Here is a 17,196-nt window from a genome sequence, read left to right as displayed (position 1 = left end):
CGCGGTTCGATCCCCCGGTGTCCCATATGGTCCCCCAAGCCAGGAGCAACTTCTGAGCGCGTAGCCAGGAGTAACCCCTGAGCGTTACTGGGTGTGGCCCAAAAACCAAAAAAAAAAAAAAAAAAAAAAGAATGAGATGATAGGGGCCCGGAAAGATAGCACAGCAGTGTTTGCCTTGCAAGCAGCCGACCCAGGACCAAAGGTGGTTGGTTCGAATCCCGGTGTCCCATATGGTCCCCGTGCCTGCCAGGATCTATGTCTGAGCAGACAGCCAGGAGTAACCCCTGAGCACCGCTGGGTGTAGCCCAAAAACCAAAAAAAAAAAAAAAGGAATGAGATGATAGAGGGCCAGAGAGATAGCATGGAGGTAAGGCATTTGCCTTTCATGCAGGTCATTGGTTTGAATCCCGGCACCCATTATGGTCCCCTGGGCCTGCCAGGAGCTTGTTCTGAGCATAGAGCCAGGTGTGACCCAAAAACAAAAAAAAAAAAAAAAAAAAGAAAGAATGAGAAGATAGGGCTGAGGAGAGATAACATAGCGGTAGGGCATTTGCCTTGCATGCCACCTACCCAGGAGGGACCTGGGTTTGATCCCCGGCATCCCATATGTTCCCCTGACCTGCCAGGAGTAAACCCCTGAGCGCCGCCTGGTGTGACCCAAAAACAAAAACAAAACAAAAAAAAAGAATGAGAAGATAGGGCCAGAAAGATAGTTCAGCAGGTAGGGTTCTTGTCTATGGCTGATCTGGGTTCAATTCCCCAGTATTCCATATGCACTCCAGTGCCCACTATAAGTGATTCCTCAGTTCAAAGCCACAAGTAACTCCTGAGCACTGCCAGGTGTGGCCCCATAAAACAAACAAAAATGAATGAGAAGGCAGGGATTCGAGTAATAGCGTAGCAGGTAGAACATTTGCCTTGTACGCAGTCAACTTGGGTTCAGTTCCTGGCATTCTACATTGTCCCCCAAGCATCACCCAGAATGATCCTTGAGTGAGGAACAAGCAGTCAATCCTGAGTACATCAAAAGTGGCCCCAAACCACAGTGCAAAAGGGAAAGTGATACAACATAAATAAGATATTAAAAATAATTATAAGATTAAATTTCTGGATTAGCATTTGAATCTGGTCATAATCCATCAAATCAGCCCTCCTTCAGATTGCTTTTAAATAGGGAAACAGTATATTTCACACAAAAATTCAAATAAAAACAAAGAAAAATATAAATGGCATTCAAATTAAGTATTGCAGTGAAGATGAAAATATTGATTTTGGGGTCTAGAAATTTATGACAAGATCGAGCCAGAGTGGTATTATAGCAGGTAAGAGGCTTGCCCAGGTACAATCCCTGGCTTCCATATGGTTCTCCAAGCCAGTGAGGAGTGATTCCTGTATCAGAATCAGGAGTAACTCCTGAGCATTACTAAGTATACTTAGAAGAAAATTTTACATATGTACTTACATACAGTGAACTGTCACTTTAGGGAACCCAGGAAAGTGACTCAATGATAAAAAAAAAAAAAAAGCAACTACCAGGGATCCCGAATGAAGTACATGAATAGCATGTGCTTCAGCTTATTCCTGAGAACAGACTTTAAATCTCCATTCTGAAAAATAACACTCACAGAAAATTAAACACAGAATTCACTCTCCTAAAACCAACTGAAATTCTAGGTGTAGGTAAACCTGACTTGTGATCTTTCTTACATCAAGACTGATAATAAGGTGCTATATGTTTGTGGTCCGGAGTTGGCTCATCTAGCATTTATCAGCTCGCTGTTCTCAGGTTATGACCCTTTGCCCAGAGGTTGCAACATGAAGAATTTATAGACATGTTTGAGAGAACACAAAGTACACAAGGTCACTGGAGAAGCTGATTTTAAAAATTCATGAGCTGGGTCCAGTGACATGCCCCAGTGGTACAATACCTGCCATGCATGTATGAGGCTGATAGTTCTGTCCCTGAGGTCTCCCTAAGTCCAAGTAGAAGCCACACAACTGCCAGGTGAGAGCCTCAGCATTACAACCAAGTGTTCAACCCCTGATACAGCAACACAAAATAAGAAGGCTGATCATGTAGGTGCCTGGTACATTTTATTTTTTTGTTTGTTTGGTTTTTGTTTGGGGGCCACAGCCAGCAGTGCACAGAGCTGATTCCAGGCTCTGCACATTCAGATCACTCCGAATGAGTTCAGGGACCATAAGGGGTGCTAGAGATCCAATCTGGGTCAGTGGTGTGCAAAGAAAGAGCCCTACCTGTTGTATTATCAGCTTGGCCCCTCTTTTTTTCATTTTTTGGCACAGTTCTCAGGGAGCTCTGGAGTCCCTACTAGTAGTTGTCTATAACCCAACAGAGATTCAATGCAAGGATCCCAAAATTTGATGCTGCTCAGGAATAATAAGCATGTACTCTAACCACTATACTCTCTTGACCCCCAAATGTATGTGAAAAAAAAAAAAGTCAGGAGCAGAGAGATGGTACAATGGGAAGAGCACAAACAGGAAGGAAGCCTGGGTTCCATCCCTAGCACCCTCAGGAGTGATGCCCAAGCACCAAGCCAGAAACCATGTCCAAAGACTGCTGAGTGTATCTCCAAAACAAAACAAACAGGGACCAGAGCGATAGCACAGTGGGTAGAACGTTTGCCTTGCATGCAGCAAACCCGGATTCGATCTCCCATATCCCATATAATCCCCCAAGCCGGCCTGAAGTGATTTCTGAGTCCAAAGCTACTAGGTGTGGCCCAAAAACCAAAAATAAACTAATTGAAAGTTGAGGGTAGGAATATACCACTCCAAGGGATGGAGCACATGCTTTGATTGTTGAAAGTCTGGTACTGCATGTACCTCTGAACATTAAGTCAAGAGTATCCCCTGAACACAGCTGTGCCTCCCACCAAAATTTTTTTCAACAACAAAAAATACACAATTTAGTGCCTAGCAACTAGGCACTAAATTATTTCAAATTCTACAACCTATAGAAAATGGTTTACTTGGCACATGTGACACTAGCATTTTGCCCATGTTTACATAAACTGACAGGAGTTGAAGCTGGAAGAATCACTTCTTCCTTCTAAGGCAGAGGTCTCAAACTCAATTTACCTGGGGGCCGCAGGAGGCAAAGTTGGGGTGATCCTTGAGTGCAAAGTCAGTAGTAAGCCTTGAACATTGGGGGGTGTGACCCAAACAACTAAAACAAAACAAAACAAAAAGATTCCTCTAGGGCAGGGTCACAAAATGTTGTACGGAGGGCCGCGAGTTTGAGACCCCTGTTCTAAGGTGATAGGTCATACAGGCCCTTCACCTATGTGCATGTAAGTAGTTAATAGCCCAGTCTCACTCATGGGTGTCCTCACACTGGCAAGGTCCTCTGTGCAACTGAAGGTATAGCCTGCCTTCTCCCAAACATGACCTGGCCTTTGTCCCATCAACTGTGCTAATGATGTGATAGAAATTGTGACCCCAGCTTAAGATCATTCCCCAGGCCCACCTTCCCTATATTCTTGGGGATACTCTTCTACTTTTGCAGCAACTCAATCACTGAGTCACAAGTAAAAACGTATCACTACAGTCATGTTTAGCATAGTTTGACTTCATAAAAACAAATGGTTCAGGATGGAGAAATAGTACAGTAGGTTGCCTTACATGTGGCTGACCCTGGTTCCATACGAGCACCGTATATGATCCCCCTGAACACTACCAGGAGTGATCCCTGAGCACAGAAACAAGAGTATGTTTCTGAGCACCTCTAGGGATGGCCCAAACATCCCCACCCACTCCTGAAGAAGAAAAAAAAAAAGTTTAAAAGATGTGTCTGAAGACGAACATCACACCTTAAAATATTTTCCTATCTGCTTATAGCCTTTAGTCATGTAGCTTCCCCTTCAGTCAGGTATCCTAAATGCTCAGGAAACAAAGATGATCAGGTCTTGCAGCCTGCACCAAAGTGTCACAAAAGTACCAACACATACTGAAAGTTTAAAATCGGGGATGAGCTCAAGAAGTAAAACACCAGCGGGGTGCTACACCCCCCCTCGCAACGTGGCAAAAGAGTCACAGTGACTCCAGGTGAGGGCACCAAGGTCACTGCGTGACCAAGGTGCCAGACTCCTAAACACGTCAAGTGCACCTGTAAAAAAAAAAAAGGGCTACCAGTCAAGAAAACTTGACCAGGAGTTGAGATGTTGGTGGGGGGGGGGGGTAGATAACTCACAACCCCGCCCCTCTGGGGGACCCCACTCCTTCACCCTGGGGGTTTGACGGGAACTGTCCAAGGTTAGCAGCACCGTGCAAATAAATAAAGCCACGCACGGGACTGGGCACCACCAACTAGGTGGGAACACGTTGCGCACCCCAACTTTGAGCCGAACCTTGCTTAACCCTGCTCCCTTGGCGCTGACCAGGTAGGTGACAGCCGGGGCGCACCCACGAGGAGAGAAGGAGATCTCTGCCTACCTGTCTGTCTGCCTGTCTGGCCGTAGCACCCCGGGGAAGAGAGGGATCGGGGGAGGCCCATGCAAGTCACAGACAAGACAGACCCCAGAAGCCCGAAGCGCAGGGAACGCGCTATCTTTGCACCCCCGTCTGGGGAAAAGTTTGAGCACACGAGCTCCCGGGGTGGGTGGGGGATTGCAAACTCCCACAGACACCCCAAAAATCCGTGCCTCGCCCGGCTGGCTCCCTGAGGTCCTGAGGGCAGCGACCCCACCTGAGCCAGGAAGGGGGTGTCCCGGGACGTCGAGATCGACCGATCGATCGGCTGGGGAGGCTCGACCCCGGGGCCCGGCCCGGCCCGGCCCGGCCTCGCCCTGCCCTCGCTCGCCCCGTCCGTCCGTCCGTCCGTCCGTCCGTCGGTCCGTCCGCCCCCCACCTACCTCCTCGGCGTGCTTGCGCAGCGCCTTCTCGCGCTCGTACTGGGTGATGAGCTGCTCGTTGTCGTCCCGCAGCAGCTCGAGCTCCACCTGGTGCTCCTGGTCCTGCGCGAACACCGAGTCGAGGTTCTCCAGCACGGCCACCACCAGCGGCATCAGCTCCTTCACCACCTCCTCGTCGTAGCGCCCGATGAGCCGCTCGAACTCGCGGTAGATGGAGCCGGCCAGGCCGGACACGCGCTCCGACATCACGGCCCCCGAGCCGCCGGGCTCCTCCTGGTACACCACGCCGTCCTCCAGCTCCATGGTGGCGGCGGGCCGGGCCCGGCTGGGGCTGCGGGGCTGGCACCCGGGCTGACACCCGGGCTGGGCTGGGCTGGGCCCGCGGGCGGGGTGCGGGTGTGGGGCGCGGGGTGGGGGCCCGGGCCGACTGGGAGGGGAGGGGAGGGGAGGGCTGAGCTCACTCCAGCCCACAGCCGCTGCACCAACTGCGGGAGCGGCAGGGCCGCGCGCGCCGCACGTCACCCAAGGGGCGGGGCCCGCGCCGCGTCGCTCGGTCCGGCCGGGTGGGCGGGGCCCCGCGGTTGGGGCGGGGGTCAATGCGTCATCCAGAGTCGCCGGCAGGGTGGTGGCGTCCGCATTAGGCGCCGTCTTCCGCCAATGGCGAGCCCGTAAGGACTTGTCAATCAGCTTCGCGGGGTGGGGCCCGCAGGCCAAGGGAGGGCTTCCGGGAGAGTGACTTCAGCCGTCCAGATTTCACTCGACTCCCTCCCGTTTCTCTGCCTTTTTACTTTTTTTCTTTTCTTTTTTTCTGGTTTTGTTTTGTTCGTTTTTTCTTTTTTTTAATCTCTTCCTTTTTACACTTTTATTTTTTCTCTTTTCTTTTCTTTTTTGTTTTTGTTTTGTTTGGTTTTTTTCTTTTTTTAGTCTCTTCCTTTTTACACTTTTATTTTTTCTCTTTTCTTTTTTGTTTTTGTTTTGTTTTGTTTTTATTTTTTCTCTTTTTTTTGTTCGTCTTTTTCTTTTTTTAATCTCTGCCTTTTTTAACACTTCTTTTTTCTGTTTTCTTTCCTTCTTTTGATTTTTGGTTTTGTTTTATATTTTTTAATTTCTTCTTTTCCGTTTTTGTTTTATTTGTTTTTATTTTTCTTAATCTCTGCCTTTTTAACACCTTTCTTTTTCTCTTTACTTTTTTTGTATTTATTTTGTTTGTTTTTGGGTCACACCCATGCAGCATTCAGGGGTTACTCCTGGCTCTAGGCTCAGAAATAGCTCCTGGCAGGCTGAAGGGGGGTGGGGGGAAGACCCTATGGGATGCCAGGATCGAACCACTGTCCTTCTGCATGCAAGGCAAACGCCTTATCTCCATGCTATCTCTCCAGCCCTGAATCTTTTTTTTTTTTTTACACTTTTCTAAGTTCCTTCTGTTCACGTGTACACCTGCGTACACCTTTCCCCCACACCTCAGTCCTGTTTTCAGAGAGGAGGAAAAAGGAAGCCCCCCCCCCCCCACCGCCAAGCCTTCATTTAACTAAAGGTCACACGGCGGCGAGAATAGGTGACCTGGGGGACCCCGGACCGGCTTGATTGGAGAAATCCAGTCTTTGCAAAAAAAAAAAAAAAGTGGGAAACTTCGGACGGTTTAGCTAGGACAAGGTCTGCCCAAGAAGAATCAGGAATGGGACTAAAGTGTTCAGGAGGTAAAGAAAATAGCAAACTGCACTGAAGCTTTCCCAGGGCTCCCCCTCGGAGGTCCAGGGGCTGGAGGACCGAGAAAGTGGGTGGAGTGACAGCAGGAACAGTCCCGTGATTCGCGATCGCCGCCGGGGATTGGGAATCACATGCCAGGAATGACACAACATCCCAGCCTCGGGCGGAATCCGTCTAGGCTCGCTGTGTTTCCTGTGTTCTCAGCGACTCTCTGACTCGCCCCTGAGTCGTGTCAACGTCGCTGCAGGTGACTCAAAAGTCCTTCAGTCCCACTTATCAAAGTTGAGGGAGTTCGGAGTCAGAGCGATCCTACAGGAGGTGTGGGTGCTTTCTGGGGGCGGGTGTAGCCAAAAACAAACAAACAAACAAACAAAAATAAAAGAGAGGGCGAGTCAAGACTTTTATAAGAAAGACTCATAAATCCCCCCAACTTGGTCTAGTTCATTTTACCAAGCACCAATTAGCCCCTGAAGTCTCCCATGCTGAGCCACCTGGAATGGAACAAGAACAGATATCTTTAAACTCTGAAGAACAAAAACGAAAATTCTAGCCTTAACGGGTCAGATAGGACAGATTTTGCTACTGAACTGTCTCCCATTTCTACCCCATCACACATCTACTCTTGTCTGGTTGGGGTCTGGGTGCCAGGAATGCCATCAACTGGGCACAAGCCCTACATATCTTTTCATCTAAACCACCCTCTTGAAAAACCTGAAAAAGTCTTACTTCAGAACTTCCTTTTTTTTTTTTCTCTCTTCCCGTATGAGGGCTATCATTTGGGCAATCTATATTTATACCGCTGTTTTCCTAGGAGTCAAGTGCAGAACAATTAGAAGAAGGGTTTAGTTAGTCTTTCCCAATATTACCATACACACCTAGAGGACTAGGGAAAGAGTTCAACAGACTAAAGTGCATACTTGGAAAGCAGAGAATTTATCAAGTTTTTATCCCAAGCTTTTCATGTGTGAGGCTCCAAGCATCACGATCCCAGCACCACTCACACAAAAACACACATATATCATCTTGGTTTTTAAATGTGAGAGAATGATCATAATATGCTGTGTGTTGGGTATAAATTCAACACAGAAAGTAGTAAAGTCTTATGTGTTTGGTTTTAAGTTTCTTGTAATGTCCAGAAATCATATTTGTGAGAGAATGATCATAATATGCTGTGTGTTGGGTATAAATTCAACACAGAAAGTAGTAAAGTCTTATGTGTTTGGTTTTAAGTTTCTTGTAATGTCCAGAAATCATATTTAATTACTTAAGATAAAATTCAGTAAATATGCCTGAAGCCTGAATTTAGCATAGCATGTACAAGTCCATCAACACCACCAGATATATCCCTCATGGCCACCAGCACCTCTAGGTAATATTCCCCCCCACTTAAGAATATAGTCAAGGGGCCGGAGAGATAGCATGGAGGTAAGGTGTTTTCCTTGCATGAAGAAGGATGATGGTTCAAATCCTGGCATCCCATATGGTGCCCCAAGACTGCTGGGGGCGATTTCTGAGCGTAAAACCAGGAGTAACCCCTGAGTGCTGCCGGGTGTGACCCAAAAACCAAAAAAAGAATATAGTCAAGGGGAAGCAGGAACGATAGCACAGAGATAGAGCAGTAGAGCGGCACAGTGCAAGTCTTGCATGCAGCTGACCCAGGACAGACCCAGGTTCGATCCCCGGCATCCCTTATGGTCCCAGGAGCCCACCAGGAATAATTTCTGAACTCAGAGTTATGAGAACACTGTGTGCATCACTGACGGTGGCCCCAACTCCCCCCCAATAAATAAAAATAAAGGAATATAGTCAGGTGGCCAGAGAAATATTACAATTGTCAGAACATTTGCACATGGCAACTTAGGTTCTATCTCTGGCACTCTACATGGTCCCCTGAGTCAACCAGAAATAATACTTGAGTGCAGAGCCAAGAATAAGCCCTGAGCATAGCTGGATGTGGCCCAAATTAAAAAAACAAAAAACAAAACATTAGGGGCCAGAATGATAACACAGCAGTAAAGCTTTTGCCTAGCATGCTGCCGACCCAGGACTGACCTGGGTTCAATCCTGGTCATCCCATATGGTCGCCAAGCCTGCAAAGAGTGATTTCTGAGTGCAGAGCCAGGAGTAACCTCTGAGCGCCACTGGGTAAGGGCCAAAAAAAAAAATTATATATATATATATAGTTGGAAGGTAATGAAATACTTTAAATTTTTTGTGGTAGATATACAATTTTAAATATGAAAAAATACACTTTAAATCAGTTAATTGTGTTTAATAAATATGAATATATGTCAAAGTAAAATATTTCAAAATAAATAAAATGTATGAATTAAATGACTATAAGCAATGTAATAGAGGGATAAACGTGGTGAGAGAGGGGTAAGAAGGCAATTTTAATTTGGGAATCTTATATTCCAGCAAAAAATAGTAATTTTGAATCATGTGGGCCAGAAATAAACAGCAAAAAAGAAATAACAAAAAAAAAAAGAAATAAACAGAAAATCATTGTGTCACTTTCTTCAATAAGTGAGATGTTTAGCCTCAGTTTCTTCATTTGTCTGATGAAGAGGTGTGTTAGGGAATTTGTAAAATTGCCTTTTTTACTCAAATGCTTAGATAAATTCCTAGCACCCACCTCTATTCCAAAAACTGAGATTATTACAAAGTCATTCAGGAAAGCAGATCAGGTTGTGGCCTTCTGAGTAAATGTTTACTCAAGTTCTAAAAGGAAGGAAATTCCATTTTAAGATATTCTTTAGTCTTGCAAAAATAATGGAGCCACTAATGGGAGCAGCACTGAGGAGGAGCTGATGAGGCAGGAAGGGAGGGGTTTCTTCCTAAGCACAATAACTATAATCACTGGAAAGCTGAAATTGCTAGTCTTGGTGTTTGTCAAGTCTTCAGAAACTTTTATTTATTTCTGTCAATCAATTTTTTTCCAATTGCACAAACTTTCCTTTTCATCTGAATGGGGGCTTTGAAAATCGGACCCCATACTACACCATCCTCTGTGGCAAAGTACAATGAAGAGCAATTCATCACCCTACACCAACTAAAAGGCCTCAGAGTGACTTGCTGAGCAATCTGGTTTCTTGAAACGTACCAAAGGATTTTCCTGATTTTTTTTTCTTTAAAAGCTTCTCTTAGAATGTTTGTGATAAGATGGATTGCTATGTCCAGGCTGAAGTTGCAAAAGGCCTCTAAACAAGAATTGTCTTCCCATCTCCCAAAATTTCAGACTATCAGAAATTGACTTCAAGACAAAGAAGTTGAATGAAGACTCCCTCACAAGTGGGGCTGTAGTTTCTATGGGTCCACAGCATATTGGCCATACTTGTGCATGGTTCTATTTTCTCACTAGTTTCTTATATTGAATGGAAAGGAGAACGATGGGATCCATCACTCACCTCTCAGCACACTTTCTTTCACAGTGGGTCACTCTGGGAATAAACAGAAGGGCATCTTGTTTTTGTTTTTGAGCCATTCCTGGCGGCGCTCAGGGATTTTTCATGGCTCTCCATACAAAGTCATTCCTGGCAGGGTGCAGGGGACCATATTGGTGCTGGAGATCAAACCTTGGTTGGCCACATGCAAGGCAAGTGCCCTACCAACTATGCCATGATCCCTAAAAGAGGTACATCTTTTTCTCTCCTTTTCTTTTCATTGGTATTTGTTTAGTTTTGGATTTTGAGTCACACCAAATGGTGCTCAGGATTTACTTCTGGCTCTGCATTCAGGAATCACACCTGGAGGTATTCAGGGTACTGGGGATTGAATATGGACTGGCTGCATGCAAGGCAAACACTTTACACACTGTATTTTATTCTTTTTTTTTTTTTTTTTTTTTGATTTTGGGTCACACCTGGCAGCTCTCAGGGGGTTATTCCTGGCTCTATGCTCAGATATCACTTCTGGCAGGCTTCGGGACCATATGGGATGCCGGGATTCTGCATCCTTCTGCAGGCAAGACAAATGCCCTACTTCCATGCTATCTTTCTGGCCCTGTATCTTATTCTTTTTTTTTTTTTTTTTTTTTTTTTGGTTTTTGGCCCACACCCAGCGGTGCTCAGGGGTTGGTTACTCCTGGCTGTCTGCTCAGAAATAGCTCCTGGCAGGCATGGGGACCATATGGGACACCAGGATTCAAACCAACCACCTTAGGTCCTGGGTCAGTTGCTTGCAAGGCAAACGCCGCTGTGCTATCTCTCTGGCCCCATATTTTATTCTTTTTTCCCATTATTTTGATTTGGTTTGTTTTGGTTTGGTTTGGTTTTTGGGCCACACCCGGCGTTCTCCTGGCTGTCTGCTCAGAAATAGCTCCTGGCAAGCACGGGGGACCATATGGGACACCGGGATTCGAACCAACCACCTTTGGTCCTTGATCGGCTGCTTGCAAGGCAAACGCCGCTGTGCTATCTCTCCGGGCCCCATATTTTATTCTTTAAAAAAAAAACTTTTTTGATTGATTTATTGGTGTGGGGGACACACCCAGCTGCACTCAGGGGTTACTCCTGGTTCTGCACTCAGAAATCACCCCTGGCAGAGTGGGGGACCATATGGGCTACAGGAATCGAACCAGGTCCCTCCTGGGTCAAACGCCCTACCACTGTGCTATCTCTCCGGCCCTTATATTTTATTATTTAATTAAATATTCTTATTTAAATTGAGTAAATCCGCGGGGCCGGGTAGGTGGCGCTGGAGGTAAGGTGTCTGCCTTGCAAGCGCTAGCCAAGGAAGGACCGCGGTTCGATCCCCCGGCGTCCCATATGGTCCCCCCAAGCCAGGGGCGATTTCTGAGCGCATAGCCAGGAGTAACCCCTGAGCGTCAAATGGGTGTGGCCCAAAAACCAAAAAAAAAAAAAAAAAAAAAAAGAGTAAATCCTAAAGAGTGTGCAATTAAGAAGAACATATTTTAAAAATCATATACTAGGCAGAGAGAACAGAGAGAAAATATAATGGCTAAAAGACCTATCTTGAATGTTTCCATGATTTGATCCACAGAACTGTATTTAGTTTTCTTAGTTAACCCCAGGAATGACTCCTGAATGCAAGCCACAAGTAGGCCTGAGGCACCACCGCCACAAAAATTATGGATTATGGTGCCTGAGTGGGTGGGGCATTTGCCTGGCATGCAGCTGACCCTGGTTCAATCCCTGGCATCCCATATGGTCCCCCAAGCCTTCCAGGAGGGATTTCTGAGTGTAGAACCAGGATTACCTTGAGTGCCACTGGTGTGGCCCCAAAACAAAATCTAAAAAAAAAAATCGTGAATTATTTTTTTAAGTGTCTAAAGGGCTAATGTGATGCTTTGCCTGCAGGAATCCTGCCAGCACTGCATAGGTCCATGAGCACAGAGTCAAGAGTTGCCTCTGGGCCCGGAGAGATAGCACAGTGGCGTTTGCCTTGCAAGCAGCCGATCCAGGACCAAAGGTGGTTGGTTCGAATCCCAGTGTCCCATATGGTCCTCCGTGCCTGCCAGGAGCTATTTCTGAGCAGACAGCCAGGAGTAACAGCCAAATATAGCTCAAAAATCTAGAAAATAAAATTTGCAAATTAGTCAGTGTTCATGTATACTCCCATTATAAATGAAATGAGTTGTCACTACAGAAAAATGTACTAAACACAGAAAAGCATAGAGAGGTTGGGGAGGTTGCTCAGCTAGTTGGAACACGTTCTTTGCATGTAGGAGCCTTTGACTTGATCCCTATCCTCACTACCACATGGTCCCCTAAACACCACCAGAAAGGACACCTGAGCACTACACCAGGAATAGCTCCAAGCTTTGACAATGCAGCCAAACTTTCATACATATATGCAAGTGCAAGCATATGCACTTCTCTCTCTCTCTTCTCTCTCCTCTCTTCTTCTTCTTCTTCTTCTTCTTCTTCTTCTTCTTCTTCTTCTTCTTCTTCTTCTTCTTCTTCTTTTCTCTCTCTCTCTTTCTCTCTCTCACTCTCTCCCCCCACCACTCCCCTAGGTGACCCAGGAAATCTTCATTCTTTTGTGAGACAAATTAAGTCCAAGGACTTTTTCTAGAGGATGCATCCAGTGACATTCATCAACACAGCACTTGAATTTTGTACCATCCTAGTCTCAGTTCAGTTTCCTCAATAAATAGAAGGGAAGAAGTATAGGTTAGAATTTTAGAAACACTCAGAAAATCCCAGAGCCCATTTCTAAAAGGGTCTTTGAATCAATTTACAGGGATGAACTTGCAAATCAATTCTAGTTTGGAAATTAATTTTGACACATTTATTTGCAGTCATGCTGTGAAAGAAAGATAGAGAAACTCATTTTACTAAATGCCAATTAGTTTGTTTCAGAGAGAAGTCTGAATGACCCAATACTCAGTGACCCAATCACCCAGAAATGTGCCACCTTTAAGAACTCAAAGTGAGTCAACAAATAGTTCTACCTGTAGAACTCAGTAGTACTGAGTGTGAAGCTATGTCAAGTGAAGGGGCTAACTCAAAGTCAATATGAATCAAGCACAATGTTTGCTCAAGACAAGACACCTATGGGCATGGAGCAATAGTACAGCAGAAAGGGTACGTGAGCAGAGCCATGAGTAAGTCCTGAGCACTGGTGAGTGTGACCAAAAAGAACAAAAACGAAAACAAGCAATCTAACAAGAAATGCATGATTGGAAAACAAATTGCATGAAAGTGCAAAATCTAAATATGGGTAAGTTATTACGATAGTGAAGAGAAATTCCTGATTAACTAGGGATGGGGTTGTTTTCTTTATAATTTTTGGGTCACACTTGGCAGTGCTCTGTGTTATTCCCAATGATAGTCAGAGGACTATGCAATACCAGGGATTGAACTAAGGTGTCTTACTTGCAAAATGTGTACACAGCCCATTTGAGCTGTTTTTCTGGCTCAATTATGGAGGATTTGCTCTTTTTTGGGGTTTGGTTTTGGTTTTGGTTTTGGGGTCACACCTGGAGGTACTCAGAGGTTACTCCTGGCTTTGCACTCAGAAATTGCTCCTGGCTGACTCGGGGGACCATATGGGGCTGGGATTCCAACCACTATCCATCCCTGGTTGGCTGCTTACAAGACAAACGCTCTACCACTGTGCCATTTCTTCAGCCATTCTCTGTTTAGTGTGTGTGTGTGTGTGTGTGTGTGTGTGTGTGTGTGTGTGTGTGTGTGTTTTATTGTGTGGGGGTAAAATTTTGGGTCACACCTAGAAGTGCTCAGGGCTTTCTCTTGGTTCTGTGTTTGGGCAGTGCTTGAAGAACCAGATGAGGTTCCCACGATTCAATTGGGTTGGCTGTGTATAATGTAAGTGCTTTAAACTCTTTTTTTGGGGGGTGGGGGGTTTTTGGGTCACACCCAGCAGCACTCAGGGGTTACTCCTGGCTCCACACTCAGAAAACGCTCCTGGCAGGCCCGGGGGACCATATGGGATGCAGGAATTCGAGCCAAGGACCTGCATGAAAGGCAAACGCCTTACCTCCATGCTATCTCTCCCGCCCCAGTGCTTTAAACTCTTGACGATCCCCTTAACCTCAATTCTGGAGCTTTGCGGTAAAATCTCATAAAGTTTTTTTTTGTTTTGTTTTGTTTTGTTTTTTGGTTTTTGGGCCACACCCGGTGACGCTCAGGGGTTACTCTTGCCTATGCACTCAGAAGTCGCTCCTGGCTTGGAGTACCATATGGGACGCGGGGGAGGGGGAGGGGAGATCGAACCAAGGGTCCGTCCTAGGCTAGCGCTCGCAAGGAAGACACCTTACCTCTAGCGCCACCACGCCGGCCCCCTTTTTTCTTTTCTTTTTTTTTGGGGGGGGGTTTGGATTTTGGGTTTTGGGTCACACCTGGCAGTGCTCAAGGTTTCCTCCTGGCTCTATGCTTAGAAATCGCTCCAGGCAGGCTCAGGGGACCATATGGGATGCCAGGATTCGAACCACCAACCTTGTGCATGAAAGGCAAACGCCTTACCTCCATGCTATCTCTCCGGCCCCGTTCATAAAGTATTTTGTTTTGGGGTCACATCTAGAAGCCCTCATGGGTTACTCCTGCATTTGTACTCAGGGATCACTCCTGGCATGCTCAGGAGATCATAAGGATGTCAGGACAAAACCTGGCATTTGCTGTGTACAGGACAATCACTTTACTGACTATACAATTGCTCCAGCCCTCCAACCCTCATAGAAGATGTTTACCATGAAAGAAATAACATTGATAGAGACTTGGCTTAGAGATTAATTTACAGGAAGATTCAGAGAAGCAGGGAAATATGTATGATTTATTTATTTTGTCTAAACCTAATCTGTTCACTTCCTGAGATCTACTCACAGAACAGACCTACTTCAAAGGAAATCTTGATATAACTTTAATTCCTTTAGATTCTAAAGGAATTCTTGAAACAGACTTTAAATCATATGCCTTCAACATCTATATATGGTCTTCAAATCAAAGATTTGAGCTACTGGAACTTAGGATCCTTTTTTTTTTTTTTTTTTTTTTTCGATTTTTGGGCCACACCCGCATTGCTCAGGGGTTACTCCTGGCTGTCTGCTCAGAAATAGCTCCTGGCAGGCACGGGGGACCATATGGGACACCGGGATTCGAACCAACCATCTTTGGTCCTGGATCGGCTGCTTGCAAGGCTAACACCGCTGTGCTATCTCTCCGGGCCCTCCGTTATTTTTTTTTTTATTTGGGGTTTTTTTGGGGGGAAGGCCACACCCTGTGACACTCAGGGGTTATTCCTGGCTATACACTCAGAAATCGCTCCTGCCTCGGTGAACCATATGGGATTCAGGGGTTAGAACCCAGGTCCATCCTGGGTTGACCACGTGCAAGGCAAACACCCTACCCCTGTGCTATCGCTCCAGCCCCTCCATTGTTTTTTTAAAAATAAATTATTTAATTGAATCACCATGAGTTATATAGTTACAGAGTTGTTCAGGATTGAGTTTTAGTTCTGTAATGTCCAACATCCATCCCTTAACCAGTACACGTTTTTTGCCACCTACTTTTTTAGCCTTTCTCCAGGAAGAACAGTGGGTAGGGTACTTGCCTGACACATAGACAACCTGGGTTCAATCCTTGGCATCTTTTATGGTTCCCTGAGCATTGCCAGGAGTAATTCCTAAGTGTAGAGTCAGTAGTAACATCTATGTATTGCCAGGTGTGCTCCCTTCCCCCCCCCCAAAAAAAAAACAGGTCTAATAGAATGTCTAACATTACACAGGGATAAAATCTGACTGCAATAGGACCTTCTTCTAGTACCAATATCAGAGTCACCTGCTGCTGCCATCTGCCCTCACCCCAGTTCCCAGGTGAGCCTTGGGAAAGCTAAGCCTTTGGCTCTCCCATGACCAACCCAACAAACAAGTCAATGAAACATGCTTGCTCCCCAGATTGCTACTTGGTCTTCAGGGAAGCATCTTTCCAAGCCTCAGGGAGAGGAGAACAAAGTCCTTATCATCACTTTCATTGATTCAACATACCTCCTACTCCCTGGAATGAAGCCTAGACCTCCAAATCCGTAGACACCCATCTGATTACTTCCTCTCCTGTTCTTCTTAACTCTAGCCTACCAATCTTGAAAATAGAGGATTTTTTCCCATATGTTCTTTCTACATGTAATAATCCAAAGCTCAGTGCTTTGGGATTGCACAATACATTAAGAGGAATCAAACTAAGACTTCCAGATTGCTTTACTAATCTTATTGAGTTGTCTCTCCAGTCCCTCCTGGTTCATTTTTCAATTCCTCCTACTTCAATTTTCAACTTAGCCCTTGGCTAAGTTACTGATGTGCTGAAATGGTGGTGGAGAAGAAGCTCTGGGCAGAAATCAATACATTTGTCCCATTTCCCAGGCTGATGTCTTAGTTCACATACTTAAACTGATCTAACCTCAGTCTTTGTCTTTGTATCTCATCTTTATCTGTCTAATTTCTCTCTCTGCCCATCACTCATGTGACAGACAGTAAGGACATTGCTTTGAGGCCATTTCCTTCTCTGTTCTCAGGGATCGAATGATCCCTATGATGAGTGGAGGACCATATATTGTTTGTTATTATGGTTTATTTGAGGTTTTTTGGGGGTGGGGAGTGGCCATGTGGTGATGCTCAAGGCTATTCCTGATGATCCTTGAGAATTCCATATGGAATGCTGGGGGCTGAACCCCAGTCACATGTAAGGCTAGCATTTTACCCACTATACTATCACTCCAGTTCCACATTGCTGGTTATTGTACCTCCTATTAGATTAAGAAAAAACTTCAGGGGCTGGAGAGATAGCATGGAGGCAAAGTGTTTGCCTTGCATGCAGAAGTATGGTGGTTTGAATCCCGGCATCCCATATGGTCCCCCAAGCCTGCCAGGAGTGATTTCTTAGCGTAGAGCCAGTAGTAACCCCTGAGCGCTGCCAGGTGTGACCCAAAACCCAAAACCCAAAAAAAAAAAAAAGTAAAGAAAAGAAAAGAAAAAGAAAAAGAGGGGGCCGGGCGGTGGCACTAAAGGTAAGGTGCCTGCCTTACCTGCGCTACCCTAGGACGGACCACGGTTCGATCCCCTGGCGTCCCATATGGTCCCCCAAGCCAGGAGCGACTTCTGAGCGCATAGCCAGGAGTAACCCCTGAGCGTCACCGGGTGTGG

General features: G+C 45.8%; 1 protein-coding gene across 4 annotated transcripts in view; it reads right to left on the bottom strand.

Moving 5' to 3' along the window:
• The window catches only part of SPAG9 (sperm associated antigen 9), a 142,638-nt gene extending 137,435 nt beyond the window's left edge, over window positions 1–5,203 (bottom strand). For all 4 annotated transcript variants that reach the window (XM_049770948.1, XM_049770964.1, XM_049770956.1 and 1 more), the window contains exon 1: window positions 4,875–5,203. In XM_049770948.1, coding sequence (XP_049626905.1) covers window positions 4,875–5,177 — 303 coding nt within the window. In that variant the 5' untranslated portion in view covers window positions 5,178–5,203. The remainder of the gene's footprint in view (window positions 1–4,874) is intronic.
• Window positions 5,204–17,196: the final 11,993 nt, after the last annotated feature.

The sequence above is a fragment of the Suncus etruscus genome, chromosome 1 (genome assembly GCF_024139225.1).
Source record: "Suncus etruscus isolate mSunEtr1 chromosome 1, mSunEtr1.pri.cur, whole genome shotgun sequence".
Classification (NCBI taxonomy): Eukaryota; Metazoa; Chordata; class Mammalia; order Eulipotyphla; family Soricidae; genus Suncus; species Suncus etruscus.
Note: the sequence above shows the minus strand (reverse complement) of the source record. Positions and strands in the feature narration are given on the sequence as shown.